General features: G+C 35.5%; 2 protein-coding genes across 6 annotated transcripts; one reads left to right on the forward strand and one right to left on the reverse strand.

Annotated features, from left to right (window-relative positions):
* Window positions 1-6,031: 6,031 nt before the first annotated feature.
* On the reverse strand, window positions 6,032-14,762 carry LOC107877496 (probable serine/threonine-protein kinase PBL17). 5 transcript variants are annotated; one of them, XM_016724151.2, is made up of 8 exons: window positions 14,357-14,762; window positions 13,562-13,797; window positions 13,322-13,475; window positions 13,107-13,233; window positions 12,896-13,001; window positions 10,316-11,579; window positions 9,693-9,982; window positions 6,032-6,497 (listed from the first exon to the last, which is right to left on the reverse strand). In XM_016724151.2, exons 4-6 carry the CDS (start codon window positions 13,146-13,148, stop codon window positions 11,167-11,169), a joined length of 561 nt encoding a protein of 186 aa, XP_016579637.1. In that variant the 5' UTR covers window positions 13,149-13,233; window positions 13,322-13,475; window positions 13,562-13,797; window positions 14,357-14,762; the 3' UTR covers window positions 6,032-6,497; window positions 9,693-9,982; window positions 10,316-11,166. The 5 variants fall into 5 exon arrangements, with proteins under 5 accessions (XP_016579637.1, XP_047271010.1, XP_047271011.1 ...); XM_047415054.1 differs by adding an exon at window positions 6,645-6,739 and having other exon boundaries at window positions 9,693-11,579; XM_047415055.1 differs by adding an exon at window positions 6,645-6,739 and having other exon boundaries at window positions 9,662-11,579.
* A 242-nt stretch (window positions 14,763-15,004) lies between these two features.
* LOC124899979 lies at window positions 15,005-17,794 on the forward strand. The gene is made up of 3 exons (XM_047415053.1): window positions 15,005-16,485; window positions 16,647-17,201; window positions 17,278-17,794. Exons 2-3 carry the CDS (start codon window positions 16,716-16,718, stop codon window positions 17,389-17,391), a joined length of 600 nt encoding a protein of 199 aa, XP_047271009.1. The 5' UTR covers window positions 15,005-16,485; window positions 16,647-16,715; the 3' UTR covers window positions 17,392-17,794.
* The last annotated feature ends 901 nt before the right edge of the window (window positions 17,795-18,695 follow it).

Genomic DNA, 18,695 nt, shown 5'->3' on the forward strand with positions numbered 1-18,695 from the left:
AAGTAACTACTACTCCTGTCGTGTTTGCTGCTTCAACTGATCAGTCTAGGCCACCACATACTCAGACTCGACAATCTCCTAACGTTGCATTTGATGAGTGTGCATTCTGCAAACAGAAAAATCATTGGAAGGCTCAGTGTCCGTTGCTACTTAACAAGGTCAAACAGCCTCAATCTGGGCAGCAACAGAAATATGGGCAGCAAAAGTCTCCGTCACGCTCCTCTGGTGCTCCTCCATGGTCATCTCGTCCTCCACAGTTCGCTGCTGCTGCACCATCTGTAGATGTTGAGTCTGTTAGCACTATGCCACCTTCTGCGTTGGATCCCCAGGTTTTCGAACAGTTCAGACAGTTCTTCGTTTCTAATCCTACGGCCATGTCAGCATCTATGTCTCATTCGGGTTCAGTTTCTTCTAGTACCTCAGGTATTCCTTCCTCCTTGTGGATATTGGATTCTGGTGCGTCTCATCACATGTCCCCTCATTTGTCATCGTTTGGTTCTTTGTCACCCATTTCACCAATCTCTGTTATGTCCGCGAGTGCTGTACCTATGTCAGTCGAGGGTGTTGGTTCTGTTACTACCCCTCACATTGTCCTCTCTGATGTTTATTACATTCCCAAACTTGTTTTAAATCTTGTTTCGGTCAGTCAGTTGTGTAAGGCTGGTAATTGGGTGTTTTTTTCTGATTCTGTTTGTGTTATACAGGACCAACACACTCAGAGGTTGATTGGGACCGGCCATAGGTTGGGGGAACTCTATGTCTTGGAGAATCTCAAAGTGTCTGCAGTTGCTGCCTCTAGCATAGATTTATCTTCTTTTCGTTTGAGTCCTTTGTCTTCTCAGTTTTATCTTTGGCATTCCAGATTAGGACATGTGTCAGTTTCACGTTTACGTTTTTTGGTCTCTAGTGGTGCTTTGGGTCATGTGAACACTAGTGATATTTCAGATTGTAGTGGTTGTAAACTGGCAAAATTTTCTGCCTTACCGTTTAATAAAAGTGTGTCTTATTCTGTTGCTCCTTTTGATATTATTCATTCTGATGTATGGGGACCAGCGCCAGTATCCACTAAGGGTGGATTGACCTATTATGTTTCGTTTATAGATGACTATACTCGTTATACCTGGGTGTATCTTATGAAACGCAGATCTGATTTCTTTGGCATTTACAACAACTTTAGAGCCCTTGTTAAAACACAACATTCGGCTGTGATAAAGTGTTTCAGGTGTGACTTAGGGGGTGAATATACCTCTAATGACTTCACTCAGTTACTTGCCTCTGATGGTACCATACACCAGTCATCGTGTACCGACACTCCTGAGCAGAACGGTCTGGCAGAAAGAAAACATCGTCATATTGTTGAGACAACACGCTCTTTACTTTTTTCTGCAGAGGTTCCTAGTATTTTTTGGGGAGAAGCAGTCCTAACTGCTGTATATGTGATTAATCGTATTCCTACTGCATTGACTTCAGGGATGTCTCCGTTTGAGAAACTATATGGTCACCCGCCGAATTATTCTGCATTACGAGTTTTTGGATGTACTTGCTTTGTTCTTCGTCCTCATGTTGAACGAAATAAGTTAGGGTCAAAATCAGCTATATGTGTGTTTTTGGGGTATGGTATTGGACAAAAAGGATATCGTTGCTATGATCCTGTAAGTCAGAAATTATGTTTCACGACATGTCACTTTTTTGGAACATATTCCTTTTTATTCCATTCCAGCTAAAACCCATGATGTGACAAAGTCAGATATTCGGCTTATTGATCCCTTTGGGATTGACATAGAGGTTCCAGTTCCGGATCCATCCATGCCTTCTGGTGTGCTACCTGATAGTGCTTCAGCCTCGCCTGTGCCTGAGTCTGCTCCTTCGACTGTTGAGACTGGAGACCCACCACCTCTGAGGAGGTCTACTCGACCTTGTAAGTCCACCAAACTGCCAGATTTTTCCTATTCTACATATTCAGCCTCATTTGCTTCCTTTATTGCAAACATACATCATTTGTCTGAACCTGAGTCGTATAGAGAGGCTGTGTCTGATCCTCTTTGGCAGAATGCTATGGCTGAGGAACTTGCTGCTCTTCATCATACACATACATGGGATTTGGTTACTCTCCCACCTGGTAAGCATGCGATTGGTTGTCGATGGGTGTATAAGATAAAAACAAAATCTGATGGGTCTGTTGAGCGATACAAGGCAAGACTTGTGGCAAAAGGGTACTCACAACAATATGGTATGGATTATGAGGAGACTTTTTCCCCCGTAGCAAAGATGACGACTGTTCGCACTATGATTGCTGTTGCATCCGTTCGACAGTGGAAGATATTTCAGATGGATGTCAAGAATGCTTTTCTGAATGGTGATCTCCACGAGGAAGTTTATATGACTCCTCCCCCAGGTATTGACCACCAGCCAGGTGAAGTTTGTCGGCTTCGAAAAGCTTTATACGGTCTCAAACAAGCCCCTCGTGCTTGGTTTGAGAAATTCTCCACTGTTATTACTTCCCTTGGATTTGTCCCGAGTAACCATGATTCAGCATTGTTTGTTAGATGTACAAGTGCAGGGCGAATTCTATTGTCCTTATATGTAGATGATATGATTATTACTGGTGATGATCATAGTGGTATTGAGTTATTGAAGCATGATTTGGCTCATCGATTTGCAATGAAGGACTTGGGCTTGCTGCGTTATTTTCTGGGTATTGAGGTGGCTCAGTCTAAGAAAGGGTATCTTCTTTCTCAGACTAAGTATATATCTGACTTGTTTACACGGGCGCGTCTTTCTGACAACAGGACTGTAGATACTCCCCTTGAAACCAATGCACGTTACTCTCCTAGTGATGGTGTTCCATTATCAGATCCGAGTCTTTATCGGACTATTGTGGGTAGTTTGGTTTATCTTACGGTTACTCGTCCAGATATAGCACATGCAGTTCATGTTGTTAGCCAGTTTGTTACTGCTCCTACTTCTGTTCACTGGGGAGCTGTACTTCGTATTCTAAGGTATCTTCGTGGCACTCAGTTTCAGAATCTCTTGTTTCCCTCGACGTCATCTCTCGAGTTGCGAGCCTATAGTGATGCTGATTGGGATGGAGATCGCAATGATCGTAAATCCACCACTGGTTTTTGTGTGTTTCTTGGAGACTCTTTAATCTCGTGGAAGAGCAAGAAACAAGATGTTGTCTCTAGATCTTCCACGGAGGCTGAGTATCGTGCTATGGCTGTGACTACATGTGAGATTATTTGGTTACGTTGGCTTCTTGCAGATATGGGGGTTCACATTTCTATGCCTACTCCCCTGCATTGTGATAACAAAAGTGCGGTACAAATTGCAAAGAATTCTGTCTTCCATGAGCGTATGAAGCACATTGAGATTGATTGTCACTTCACCCGTCATCATTTACAGCTCGGGACCATATCGCTTCCTTTTGTTCCATCGTCTTTGCAGATTGCTGACCTTTTTACGAAGGCTCAGTCGGCGTCTCGATTTCGTTTTTTGTGTGACAAACTCTCAATGCTTATTGCTGTTGCATTGTGAGTTTGAGGGGGGATGTTAGCCCATATGTTATTGGGCCTTTAGTTTATGGACCTTTAGGTTATTGGCTATGTATATATATAGCCTACTTTTGTTTTAGTTAGTTTTTATGCTTTTCAGATTATATTGTAAACCTTAGCCTTTCTTTCTTTCAATAAAGTTCTATTAACAATCCTAAGTATATGCACATCAAAGAACCTTAGAATTAAATGGTCAATATCCTTTTGTTACCCCTTATATATAGCAAGCCAAAAACCAAACAAAATCACCAAAACTACATACAAAGTGACTCACAAGGCTCATGGTGTTACCAGTGGTGGAGCCAGAAATTTGACGAAGAATGTGTAAATTTTTTTCTCGGTTGCGTTAAGAGTGTGTAAAACTAAATACATACTCATAATAGCTAACATTTAGCCTATATACACAAAATAATTTTTCGATAAAAGGTATGCACCTAACCACCCTTTGATATAGGTGGCTCTGTCCATGGGTGTTACTACTGATTATAAAACTAGTGTCAAGTGCAAGAAAACTAATATTTATGAAAATATCCTAACAAGTCCAAAAACTACAATAGGGTTGATTATTATTAATGTCTGAATCAGTTCTCATGCACCTTGAATAATATTTTCTATGTTTTTGTTGGTGTTATTGAAAGTAGACTAGGAATATCCTAGTAATGGTTTAATTTTCTTGTTATTGAAGATTTTGTTATTGTTGGGTGGGTTTTATGTTTAATGTTGGTTTCAAGTTGTTGGAATCATAATCATTTTGGTATTTTTCATGATTTATTCAATGTACTTCCTTAGTTCAACAATATTTAATTCATTATCCACTTGCAATAAATATTAGAAAACAAGAAATTATTGGAGTAATTTTGCTATATTATTTTTTGAACATAGTAAATTTAATATCTTAAAAATATATATGATGAAAGTATTTAATATCAAAAGTATAATGGACAAAAAATAAGTAATTATTCATTGATTTTTTAAATTAAATAAACATGAATATTTCTTTTTAATATTTTTAATACAATCAATAAGTATTGTTGGAAAAAAAAAGTAGTATGAAAAAGACTACTATTTTTAATATTTTCATGATTTATTGTATGTATTCCTTCCCTGGAATAACATTTTGTCCACTTTTATAATATTTCACCACTATTAATTTGACACATATATATATTAAAAAATAATAAATTATAAAAGTAATTTTACTATGTCACTCTTGGATATAATAAATTTTAATGTCTTAGAAGATATGTTGAGTGTTGAAAGGTATTTAATATCAAAAATATAATTAATAAAAAATAATAAATTATTTATTAATTTTTTTAATTAAATAAATATGAAAGTCTATTCTTTTAAATAATCGACAAGTATTATTGGCTATTTATGATATGATTAATAAGTTGTTGGAGTGATATCTTTTTACCTTAACTTTTTCCTATAATTCAATTTATGTCCTCACGTCTTTCTTTAGAGCCGGAGCTAACCTCTTTTAGGGTTCGGCCGAATTCCTTCGACGGAAAAATATACTATTTATACATGATTAAAATTATTTTTTATATGTTTATAGTAAGTGTTGAATCCCCTTCGATTGAGTTTTCTTTGAATATTGAACCCCCTCAGTTGAAATCCTAACTCCACTCCGCCTCTATTTAGAACCATGTGTAACCATTCTATAAAGACACGTATTATATAATTGATACACTTTTTTTAGTTGTTGGAGTGATGATTACTTTGTATTTTCATGAGCTATTCTTTGTAGCTTTGATTTCACCATGGTTAATGTGTTTCTTATGTAATGTTTTTTCCTTTTAGGGTTTGGTATATCAATATATTGAGATTTGATTAAATTTGAATTTGAGTCGGGAAATAAAAGACTTGTTATTATTGTTAGCATGGAAGCAAAAATAATGGTCATTTTTTTAAAAAGCTATATCTTTTGGCCAAACTAAAAATGAGAAAACAGGATTTTTTATCTTAGCCATTGGTTCTCACTTTAGTCCATTGTCAATTTTTTTCATAAACTCATGATGTCCGAGTCTAAGGCACGACTAGGTTGATAAAACTAGTAAAGTTTTCGTTTCAGGCCTCAAAATTTTTAATAGTAAATACTATAATTTCAATTTCACTTGAAATAATAATCAAAATTGTGAAATACATTTTAAAAAAATATCTAAAAAATAATAAGAAGAAGAAAGAGAAAAAGTTACTCATTTTTACAAGAAATATTTTAAAATTTTGAACTAAACAACTAAAACTTTATATTAATAAATAAAATTTTAACAACATCCAAGTTACTGCATTGCAAACAAATGGCTAACATCTTATTAACAAGAATTAATTCTTACTTTTATTATTAATAATCATATTAATATGTGAAGTTAAAACTTAGGTGTCTTTTAAAAATACTACATCGAAACAACTACGAACAAATAAGACATTATTAGAGTGTATTTTTTTTTATGTTTGTTTATATATGTAAGAGCTCCTGTTAAAAGGGTTTAGACCACTAATTTTATTGAGACGCCTGTGGTTCACAGATACGCAGTAATTTCAATATCTCCAGAGATTCTGTTTGCTTATCAAGCTGCTGCAGTTCTTCATTTGAACAATTTTTTACCTTGTTTGTCGACATTAGTCAGAGTTCTACATTCTTCTTGATATGATATTTGGTTAATCTTTCAACAACCTCCAGGCTGCTACCTCCTTCCTTGTTTTCAGTAACTTAATTCTACATTCTTCTTGATATTTGGTTAATCTTTCAACAACCTCCAGTCTGCTCCTTCTTTGTTTTCAGTAACTTAGTTCTACATTCTTCTTGATATTTGGTTAATCTTTCAACACCCTCCAGCCTGCTACTTCTTTCTTTGTTTTCAGTAACTTCTCCTTTAAGCATTTTTTAAGCAGATGCAGTAGAGCTGTCCCATAAGCAAATGTCGTGTGCATAACTTACCTCTGGCAAAAGTACACGTCAAATTGGTTATCAACACATAAAAAAACATATAATTGATGTTTAATTAAGAGTCGTGGAAAATCTTCAAGCTATAAAATAAGAACATCTTGAGGTAGGAGTATATATGGTTTTTGTTTGAGAAATCTTACAGAAGAGCGCAAATACAAGTTGATACAATCTCTGAACCACGTAAACGGCATATGCGATGCCTCTTAAAACCTTTTGATCTGTTCTCAGTTCAGATCTGTATAAAAGAGATAAAATTGTGTAAGACAATTAAAAAAGTGTTCCTTTGCAACATATTGTATGTTAGTTTTTCTTCTCCAAGCTATAGTAGAAGAAAGAATTCTGCTCTTAGGAGGAATTTTTTTATGAAATGGAGAATAATGATTCCATTTAGTCAATAAAAAGACACTAATTTTGTTAAAGAGACAAGGTGGGCTAGACATTAGAAATTTAAGAATTCAGAATATAGAAATTTAGGGGCATAACGTGGACCATGCCTGAATACAAAAGAATTATGTAACCATGTACCTTTCCTTCATTATTTCACATCTCCGTCGGGTAGCCACTTAGTGACTAGAAACTTCCTCTTCCTGTTTGAGACTAATCCTTTGCCCCAGCCTACTAATTCAATCACATTTTTGTATGAAAATGATTGCAAAGCATCCATTTCACTGTGCAAGTATGTTTGTGGTTAGATTAATATAAAAACAACTGAATTGTATAGAAAAAAAAATAGTTATTACTGTAGTTAGCTTATTCCAGTGTGGTTCTATAGACAATTTGAAGGCATATTCTCCTGACTGCAATCTCCATTCATTTTGTGGTGATGGTTGGACTTTGTAAACTTTTCAATATCCTCCAGAAGCTTGAGGTTCTTTTGAATGACGTTCATCTAAGAGATTTGGATACTCATGTAGTGCAGTACTAAACTCTGCGACTGAATAAACGTGTAAAATAGTTATTATAATGACTTCAGTCTCAAAAGGACTTGCTTGAATAAATTTAGGTTGTCATTCTAGTTTGGCTTCTTTCCCGCAATATGCATGTAAAATAAAAAGGTATTCCTGTCAAATAATTTTTTATGTGTGGTTTCTGAAAGCGGGGTAAATTACCTCTATATTAAATATCCTTTTGAAACTGGAAAACTAGATGCTCCTACAAACAGGATTGCTAAGAATTACAATACTTACCGATTAACTCGGAACAGGAATGCATGAGTCCATAATTGGATATATTTTTTTGAATGTGATACAGATATCACCGATATACAAAAGAGGTGGGCCCTGTTTGCTCAAGAAAAAAATTGTATTAACAATTAGCTGTAAGACGAAGAAATGTATATATATATATATAGAGAGAGAGAGAGAGAGAGACACATGTATGGTGGCCATACTCATAAGGAACAGTGTAGTAGTAGCACTTTTAGCATCCAAAATGGACAATTTCGACATGCGCTCGGAGCTGATAAAAAAGAGCAAAAAAAAAAAATCAACTACAAAAAAAAGGAGAGGTTACAGTTACGTAGAAGTTGACTTACGCATTACTTTTAACAATGTTTTTCCTCCTACAAAGATCATGACTAGTAGAGAAACGAATATTGGAAATAGGAAACAAAAGACTATAAGTTGCAAAAAGGAAAAAATTATAGAGTAATAGTTAGTTAACTAATAGATCATCTATAAGGTGCAAGTATTGTCAAAATCAGTCAACTGTAGAAGAAAAATAGTATATTTACAAATTCATTTTGAAGAATATATGCTGAATAATGACGGAAAGGAACTGCTTTTCAGTCATTCTTCAACATATATTCTTCAAAAAGAATTTGTAAATAGACTATTTTCTTTTACAGTTATTGGCAAATTTAGACAATACTTGCTTGACCTTGTGCAGCGAGCTGGGAGATCAGCCTTATTTTATAGATGATCTGTTAGTTAACTAACTATTACTCCATAATTTCTTCCTTTTCAACTTAGTCTTTTGTTTCCTATTTACAATGTTCATTTCTCTGCTCGTCATGATTTTTGTAGGAGGAAAAACATCGTTGAAAGTAATGCGTAAGTCAACTTCTACGTTTTTGTTGAAGGTTAAAGTGTAACCTCTCCTTTTCTTTTTATAGTTGACTTTCTTTTTCCTCCTTTTTACCAGGTCCGAGTGCATGTCAAAATTGTCCATTTTGGACGCCAAAAGTGCTACTAGTACACCACTCCTTATGAGTTAGGCCATCATACATGTGCGTCTACATATAGATATATACACACATTTCTTCGTCTTGCAGTTAATTGTTGATACAATTCTTTTCGTGAGCAAACCGGACTCACCTCTTTTGTATATCCGTAATATCTGTGTCAAATTCAAAAATATATCCAATTATGGACTCATGCAAACATCATGCATTCATGTTCCTACAAGGAGTTAATTGGTACGTACCGTAATTCTTAGCAATCCTATATTTGCAGGAGCATCTAGTTTTTCGATTCGAAAAGAATATTTAACAGAGGTAATTTATTCCGCTTTCAAAAACCACACAAAAAAAAATATTTAATAGGAATACTTTTTTGTTTTACATGCATATTGTGGGAAAGAACGCCAAACTAGAATGACAACCTAAATTTATACAAGCAAGTTTAGACTGTAAAGTCATTATAATAACTATTTTACATGCTTGTTCAGTCACAGAGTTTATTATTGTACTACATGAGCATCCAAATCTTAGATGAACTTCATTCAAAAGAACCTCAAACTTCTGGAGAATATGGCAAAGTTTACAAAGTCCAACCATCACCAGAAAATGAATGGGGACGGCAGCCAGGAGAATATGCCTTCAAATTGTCTATAGAACCATGCTGGAATAAGCCAACTACGGTAATAACTAATTTTTTTTAATACAATTCAGTTGTTTTATATCAATCCAACCGCAAATATACTTGTAGCGTGAAATAGATGTTTTGCCATCATTTCCATACAAAAATGTGATTGAATTAGTAGGCCGGGGCAAAGGATTAGTCTCAAACAGGAAGAGGAAGTTTCTAGTAACTAAGTGGCTACCCGACGGAGATCTGGAATCAACAAGGAAAGGTACATGCTTACACAATTCTTTTGTATTCAGGCATGGTCCACCTAATGCCCCTAAAGCTAATAAACAAGTTCCAAAGTTGCCTACCTACAGGGAAGAAATAGACGATTGATTGTACCTGCCCGTTGCTCAATAAAAAGATCGCCTCTCCCCCATTGCTCCCATCTTCGCTGCTGCTGCTGCTTCCAGAACATTTAATACTTCCTTCGTAGTTGGACAATCATTTGCTTTCGTTTCGATGCATCTGGATGTCATGCTTGTTATACTAGATGCAGTTTCAGGATCAACTTCTTTGAAGCTTTCTTCAACCACATGTGGGGAAAATGAATCATCAAACTCCATTTTGGTTATCAGCTCCACCAGTAACAGACCAAATACAAAAACATGAGATTTCGCCGTCATATTACCCTGTATTTATACAGAAAAAATAACATAAAACTGCTTTTACTACAGAAAACAAGATTAACGTATGTAAAAGAATATGCATATATTACTAACAACAAATACGATGAAATTTACTCAAGTCAAAATTCTTAATGCAGGCTTATTTTCATTAGCGTTTCTCTGTTTCAGCCAGAATCATAACACTATGAGGTTACTGGCAAATAACAAAGTCAGAAATTTCGCTAAGGGTGTTCAAGAATTATTATGTACGTAACTAAAAGCAATTTGTCACTTATATACTTCGTATAATTTTTTACATATACAATATAATTTTTCGACAGAGAGTGTTCAACTTACCATCCTTCACTTTCTGGATATTGGCATAGTCAACTGAGGATTACTGCACATTGCACAGTATATACAGGAACAAGGCATCACAAGATATCTTCAGTAAATACAGAGAAAACGTTTTCAGAACGTGTATTCCTACAAAGTAAGGTCTGGGGAGGGTAAAATGTATGCAGTCCATACCACTACCTCCGAAGAAGTAGAAAGGTTGTTTCTAATAGACCCCGGCTCAGGTGGAAAGTATATGCATCTCTAAATAAAGATATTTTCCATTTTTATCTTCTTTTGCATCTTAAGAAAAAACCATTACATGGAATGTGAGGCAGTTCACCTTTAAAATCCCCTAAATCTATGAACAAGAAACAAAAAGCATTCTACTTTTTTTCTTTTACCTTTCTACTTTTAGCTAAAATATTTTAAATATCTAAAAACCTCATAGCTTTTAGTACTCAACACCCTTGTAAAGCTAACTAACAGAAGAAAACACCACAAAAGAGTGCTTAACAACCAAAAATGAAATAATACTACATTTTAGTAAAGGGAGATGGAACAAAACTTAGGAAAAACTTACTCAACGGCTTGCTTGTAAAGCTAAACAAAAACGGACGCTAGGGTTTGGTTTGGTTTGTTTTCCCCTTTTTTGGGGGGTAAAATTTTGTCTAACTCTTTTGGACAAAGAAAGAGTAGTAGAGTAGACCTTTTAAGTATATTTTTTTAATTAAATGGATCAAAAGTAACTTTTATTTAGGGAGATGATTTATTATCTGTCCGTACGAGAGATATATAGACAGATCGATTATTAATTCGACAGATTTATTATCTGTCCGATAATAAGGTAAAGCAGCTAAGCCAAGATGGGTCTAGCTGCTTCTACTTCCTTCTTCATTTGCAGTAGCTGCTTCTATTGCTTCATTCGTTTTTGCTGCTTCCAACTTCTTTTTCGCTTCTCCCCCTTTGCTCCCATCTTCGCTGCTGCTGCTTCCACTTCTTCTTCGCTTCTCCCCCTTTGCTCCCATCTTCGCTGCTGCTTCCAGAACGTTTAATACTTCCTTCATAGTTGGCCTATCATTTGCTTCCATTTCAGTGCATCTGTATGTCATGCTTGTGATCTTAGATGCAGTTTCAGCATCAACTTCTTTGAAGCTTTCATCCACTATATTCTTTATGTCGCGTTGGCTTGGAAATAAAAATAAATCATCAACCTCCTTTTTGGTTATCAGCTCCACCAGTAACAGACCAAATACAAAAACATCAGATTTCGCCGTCATATTACCTGTATTTATACAGAAAAAAAATAACATAAAACTGCTTTTACTACAGAAAACAAGATTAACGTATGTAAAAGAATATATGTGCATATTACTAACATCAAATACGATCAAATTTACTCTCAAGTCAAAATTCTTAATACAGGCTTCTTTTCATGACCGCTTCACTGTTTCAGACAGAAGCATAACAATATGGGGTTACTGGCAATGACCAAGTCAGAAATTTTGCCAAGGGTGTTCAAGAATTATTATGTACGTACTAAAAGTAATTTGTGACTTATATACTTCGTATAATTTTTTACATATACAATATAATTTTTCGACAGTGTGTGTTCAACTTACCACCCTTCACTTTCTTGATATTGGCAGAGTCAACTGAGGATTAATGCACATTGCACAGTATATACACAGGAACAAGGCATCACAAGATATCGGCAGTAAATACAGAAAGAAAAAATGTTTTCACAGAACTTCGTACTTATTCGGATATAACAAACCTACATTGCTCGGACTCTTCAAAAATGTCATTGGGTGCGTGTTGGATCCTTCAAAAGTAGTGCATTTTTGGAGGATCCGACGCGAGCGCGGCAACATTTTTAGAGAATCCGAGCAACTTAGTAACAAACTACAACCAGGGGCAGACCTATGACCATCTTTTTGGCGCTCCACCAACTGTTAAATTCGAGGCAGACTAAGTTGGTATAAAAGTTGAAAAATGAAAAATGCATAAAAGTTGGTATAAGATTTAGAAAAGAACCAAGTAAACTAATAAGATTGCTGGGTGCTTTAATTTCCAAGCAGAACCTTAAAGCTTTGGACAATAATATGCGTGGTCGAACCTCCCGAGCATCCACGACCCCAAAATCCTAGATCCACCACTGACTACAACCAACATCAATTGGTAACTTGTAAGAGAGACACAGATGCTAGGGATGAAATGATGGAGGCTTCAATATAATAGAAATCACCAAAGAAGAACTATGTTGATTGGTCTGTGCGTGTCTGTGTCTAATCCTCCAAAAGTAGCGAATACGAAATCAGATCTTAAGGACATTAGACAATGGCTACTCCATGACTCCAAGTAAGAATATATTTTCTTGCTTATGTTTTGGACAGCGGTTTTAACAACTAGACCTAACCTGCACAATAATAAGCTAAGTAGTTCAGGCAGTTCACTTTCGGAGCCAGACAAACCTAGACCTCAAACTACACGGCAGACAAGGCATTGCATATCATGCATTACACAGACAAATATAGGAAAGATCTTTGACCTATAGTACGCATGAAAACATCAAAGATGATGAAGCATGAGCAAACATACCTCTTTCTGGAGCTTCCCAGCCACTATGATACTTGCCAGGAACTTTAACACCCTTATGCATATGATCAGAGACGGAACCAAAGTCAAATACTTTTATATCCATTTCCTGCAACCAAACCAATACAATAACTCGTTAAAAATGTTGAATTATATGTATATATTTTTAAGAGAAACGGAAAGTTCAGAAGACGACCAAGGGCTCAAACTCAACCTTATCTTCTATCAGAATGCATGATGCAGTAATACTGCCCATTATAATACCCTTTTCATGCAAAACCAAGCTAAGAGTTGTGAAAGTTGAATTGCCACTTTTATCCTGTCGTCCCACCCAAAGAAATCTACCGAACAAGTAAAACAATAAAGAGTGTGTTAAAAGAAGAGTGGTAAGTTGGTCCTTCAACGTAATACTTGAGCTGACTAAAATACCTTCCAGAATCACATCAGACAACAATCTGGTAATATTGTCATCAAACTCTACATCACAGACAGCTGCAAGCCTTGTGTCGCAACAGAACGTACACAACTTGGCCAATTTTGGATGCATATTTGCATTTTCGTTCGTGAAGAACTCAATCTGGTCCTACAAAAGCATCCTCGACATGATTCAGCACGAAAGAAAAGAAAAGAAATCAAATTCGGGCATATCTATCCAGTAATCAAACATACACAAAAATCATATGCAAGGTCATAGTATCCTGCTTTGAAAGGAAGGTGAAAATCCCATGTCTTGACAATTACTGTTCGTTGTTCAGATCCTTGACCAATCGTTCCATGGAACGAATCTTCCCGAAAGAGTCTTCCCTATCAAGCTCTCATATCTGAAATCCGTTATCTGTTGCAACTTGGAGTAGCTGCAAAGCTTCACCCCACCAACTAAATCTGTCCCAATTGAGAAGTCAAAGCTGCATTTTGGCAACAAGACAAGACCATACAGCTCATGTTATATTGATAGTACTCACTCGCTCTAGTCCAAAATAAATGAATTTTTGAGTCCAAACTAAGTGAATTGTTGTTTCTTAGAGACTTCATTAAATTTCAAGAGTAGTTTGATGATAACATCTACAACAACAACAACAACAACAAACCCAGTATATTCCCACATAGTGGGGTCTGGGGAGGGTAGAGTGTAAGCAGTCCATACGACTACCTCTAACGAGGTGGAGAGGCTGTTTCTGATAGGCCCCCGGTTTGATGATAACATCTAAAAAGGATAAATAAAGAAAGTAAAGTACAATTTATATGTCCGCGAGAATAATGAAAATAGCATGGGCGTTACATTAGGACGATTCAAAGAAACCAAGCAACCAAAACGCTATGCAAAAGCTACATAAGATAGAAGAGAAACGAACAACACAGACCAATTGACTCCTCCACCATATGCAAAATTCAAATTCGATCCCCAAATAATTTCAACTCAATCAGTCTTATGAATTAGTTCGTTCGATAAAATACCCTTTTTACCTTTTGTATTCCTCGACCTCATCAAGAAACTCACGTAGTGATTCCTTCAGATAGTCGTCTCCAAGATAGTAACGAGGACGCCAATCATAAGGCTCATCCTTGTTGAACATTTGGCTACAATATGGATCTAAACCCCATTCCTCCATCTTCTTTCTCAGCATCAAAATACCGCTGCCGCCATTCATCTCTCCCATGGAAATTCTTCCTTCAGATAGAAAGGTGAAGTGGCTAACACAAATTACGTTACTATCATTAATAATGTAATTAGAGCACATAATTCTAACAAATACCAATGAAACATTTTATAAGTTTTTGTTGTTTTTTATGTTTGTTTATACAACTAATTAGTTTTGGATTTCATTGTACTATCAAGTTAAGGTTTTTATAATTTTGGTGATGGTGAAATTCTACGATTTTGTCTTTATTGTTATACTTTTTATATTCTGATTTTAAGACTTTTTATGAAGTCGTCGTGTCTCGATTAAGCTAAACATGGAATTGAGATGTTAGTTTTTTATGATTTGGTATCCATTTGTTGTATTATTTTAAAGGTTTTTTATTTATTTCAGATTCTTGTGCAACTGTTGTCTCAATTTTGTGCATTAGAAAGAAATGTTATGAATTTTCTATTTTCTGTAGATGAGGGTGCTTCAACTATTTGATGCAGATGAGGGTGAAGTTAGTGTTGTAGCTTCAAACATCTTTCTTGTTAATCAACCTAGTTTGAATGAAGAGGAGGTAGGAATAGGAACTGATGCTGAATTAGAGGAAGAGGATAATAATGAGCCCGTTCTTGGTGATTATGATAGTGAAGAGTTGGAATTTTTTAGAAAGGAAAAGCATAGAGAAGTCAATGACCAGCTGGACATGTTCTTAGAGTTGGAAAAAGGTATGTGCTTTAAAAATCTTAAAGAAGCTAAGAGAGTTGTGAATTTTTACTCTATTGCTAATAAGAAAGGCCTTCAAGTTGATAAAAGTGACACTACCAGATTGAGATATGTGTATGATGTTGGATGTCCCTTTGAGTGTTTGATATCTGAAGATAAGAAAAGCCAGGGATTCAAAATTAAGACTTTGAATACAAATCACTCTTGTTTGTCAGCTTTTCAGAATAGAAGAGCTACCCAAGAAGCTTTAGCACACTACTTGAAGAAGAAGATTCAGAATAATCCAAAGTACAAGGTGGCAGACATGAAAAAAATATTTGAATGATATGTTTAAACTGAATGTTAGTTATTCTACAATGAAAAGGGTTAAGAGGCTTATATTAGAGAAATTGAAGGGTAGCTACATTGATGAATTTAATAAGTTGGAGGCTTATGCCCAAGAATTGAGGGAGAGCAATCCTGGTACGGATGTGATCATAAACATATCTAAAGAGGCTTTGAATCAGGGGAAAAGAAGTTTCTTAAGAATGTATGTGTGCTTTCAAACTTTGAAAAATGGTTGGAAAGCAGGTTTGAGGCCTTTTATAGGGCTAGATGGAACATTTTTAAAAGAAAAATTCAAGGGAATTTTATTAGTTGCACTCGGCCAAGATTCAATGAAACACTTTTATCCCCTTGCTTGGGCAGTGGTGGACAAAGAGACAAGTAGAACCTGGAAATGGTTTGTTGAGTTGCTAGTTCATTAGATTTAGCCGATGGTGAAGGATTGACATTTATGTCTGATATGCAGAAGGTAATTGCTTGACACTTTTATTTATGCTTTTCTGTTGAATTTTTATGCAACCAGTACATTAATTATTTTCATGTTTATTGTTATAAGGGTTGTTGAATGTTATTAGTCAAGTCTATCCCAAAGCACATCATAGATAGTGTGTAAGACACATAGAAGCAAACTGGAGCAAGATTTGGAGAAGTGTACAAATGAAGAAATTACTGTGGTGGTCTGCTTGGAGCACATATGAAGAAGAATTTCATGATCAATTAAAGGACATGGGAGCTTTGTCTGAACAAGCTATCAAGGATTTGGTGTGGTATTCTGTACAACATTGGTGTAGGGCTTATTTTGACACAGTCTGCAAGAATTTTGCATGTGAAAATAACTTTACAGAATCATTCAACAAATGAATTCTAAACGCAAGAGGAAAACCTATAATCAAGATGTTGGAAGAAATTAGAACCAAGGTAATCCACTCTTTATTTTTTTCATTATTTGAATTTCTGAGTTTTTCACTTTTTTTCAGAATTTTTTTTCACTATTTTTAATTTAGCAAGACTTTATCAATTAAGTTTGTTGTCTTACTATTTTTCAGTTAAGCCTATTGTCTCACTATTTGTATAAATAGGTCATGGTAAGGTTGAAAGAACTTGAAGAGGAGGGGCGAAATTGAAAAAGAAAGTTCAGTTCATATGCCATGGAGTTGTATACTGATTATAATATGATTGCACATTGTTGTGAAGTAAAATCTAATGGAGACCAGGGGTATGAGGTGATTGAGGGCGAAGATACGCATGTGGTACATCTTGGTAGGAAGAAGTGCACGTGTAGGACATGGGACTTGACAGGCATACCATGTCCTTATGCCATTAAAGCTTACATTCATGACAAACAAGAACCAGAAGATCATGTGAATTGGTGGTATTCAAAAAAAGCTTGCATATTGGTATACATGCATAAAATACAACCTGTTAGAGGTTCTAAATTCTGGAAAGTTGATGCTACTCATGCTATGGAGCCACCTGAAATACAAAAAATGATTAGTAGACCACAGGTTAAGAGGACAAGGAAAAAGGCCGAATCTAGAAAGAGGGAGGGGGTATGGTCAGTTTCAAGAAAAGCACTGAAAATGACATGTGGTCATTGTGGTGCACCAGGCCATAATCAAAGGAAATGTCCTTTGGTAAGTAATTTTTCTGTACTTGGTTAATATTAGCATTACTTAATCAATTATTTAACTACTTTGTCAATTTTTGTAGCTTAACAAATCAAAAGAACCAGTTGAAGATGTACTAGTGTTAGCACCCCGAGATAGCCAAGAATCTGGTGTCTTCATGCCTACTCCTGGATGTGTTGCTTCTTCAAGTCAATAGACCAAATCTGTTGAACCTGAGTTACATGTTGCGCCTTTAAGTGTTGCAGTTGTTGATAAAGATGGAGATGAATCTGAAGAGGATGAGAAGCCAACTATGCAACCTAAGAGAATCTCCGAAGCTTAGACTAGGCTTGAAGCTAAAAAGGTTCTGCATCGACCAACTGGTACAAGGAAAATTGGCTTCAAGGGAGATGAAAATGGTGTGAGTATACCTAAAAAAATTTTGTATTCACCAAAAAAGTTGTCTTACAAAGGCAACCCAATCATGACTTCAAATCAGTTGAATGTTGAAAAGGAAAAAAGAATAAAAAAACTGAAGACAATGAGGGATGGAAAAAATAGGGGAGAAGTTATTTTGAGTTCAAGGATGAAAAAATGAATCAGCTATACTTCATATTTTATTACCTTTTTGATGCTAATTAGACTTTTTAGTAGTTGTATTAAGGAACAAGTTGTTTAAGATGTGATGTTATTTTACTGCAAACTTATACGTATATTCAGTTGATATGTGGATGTTGTTTCTGATATATTGCTGAAAGTTGTCTTTTTGTCTGTCATTCTCAAAGTTGACTGGTGTCCTGTTGCTAAACATCAACAACATACCTAGTGAAATCCACAAATGAGGTCTGCAGTGAGTTCTTTTTTTCAATATCCTTGTTCGTGGGTTGTAAAAATTGCACGTGAAAAAATTAGAAAGCTTGTTCTTCAGTCCATGTCGTTACCTCTGTTTTTCTTCCTACATGTGATATGAGTTTTTTTTTCGTTTTGTTGTATAGTGTGTCTCTAATTATTTAGTTCTTCATTTTCTTAAGGTGATTTTTGGTGCACTTGTGCTAGGTGGTAACCTCAGTTGTCTTGGCCAATTTTTTTGCTGCAAAATGAGAGTCTGCTTATATAATTGTTTGCCAGTGATACCATGGTCTGTTAAATCAAAATTCAGGTTCTATGTAATGGCTGGGCTTTAATTACTCCCTCAATCCTAATAAGTGAGAAGTCATTTCGATAGCATGGAGTTTAAAATGTTGTGTTGATCACATATTTTTTTCCAGTTAAACTGAATTATAAACTGAATCATATTTAACTAATTATAGAATTTTACACGATAACTCATTGGAATCTAGAGTTAGTTCCCACAAAAATAACTGAAGAAGAAAAACTGTAATCAAAGGAGACTAAATGAACTCAGCACCTTCTAAGAAGGGCACGAGTCATTTTACATCAGGAATTATAGAACGACTAATAGGGAAAATTATCGAGTTTCTCTAGAATGCTCCTCCATTTGGTATGTTGTTGCCCCATAAT

This window comes from Capsicum annuum, chromosome 7 (assembly GCF_002878395.1).
Source record: "Capsicum annuum cultivar UCD-10X-F1 chromosome 7, UCD10Xv1.1, whole genome shotgun sequence".
Classification (NCBI taxonomy): Eukaryota; Viridiplantae; Streptophyta; class Magnoliopsida; order Solanales; family Solanaceae; genus Capsicum; species Capsicum annuum.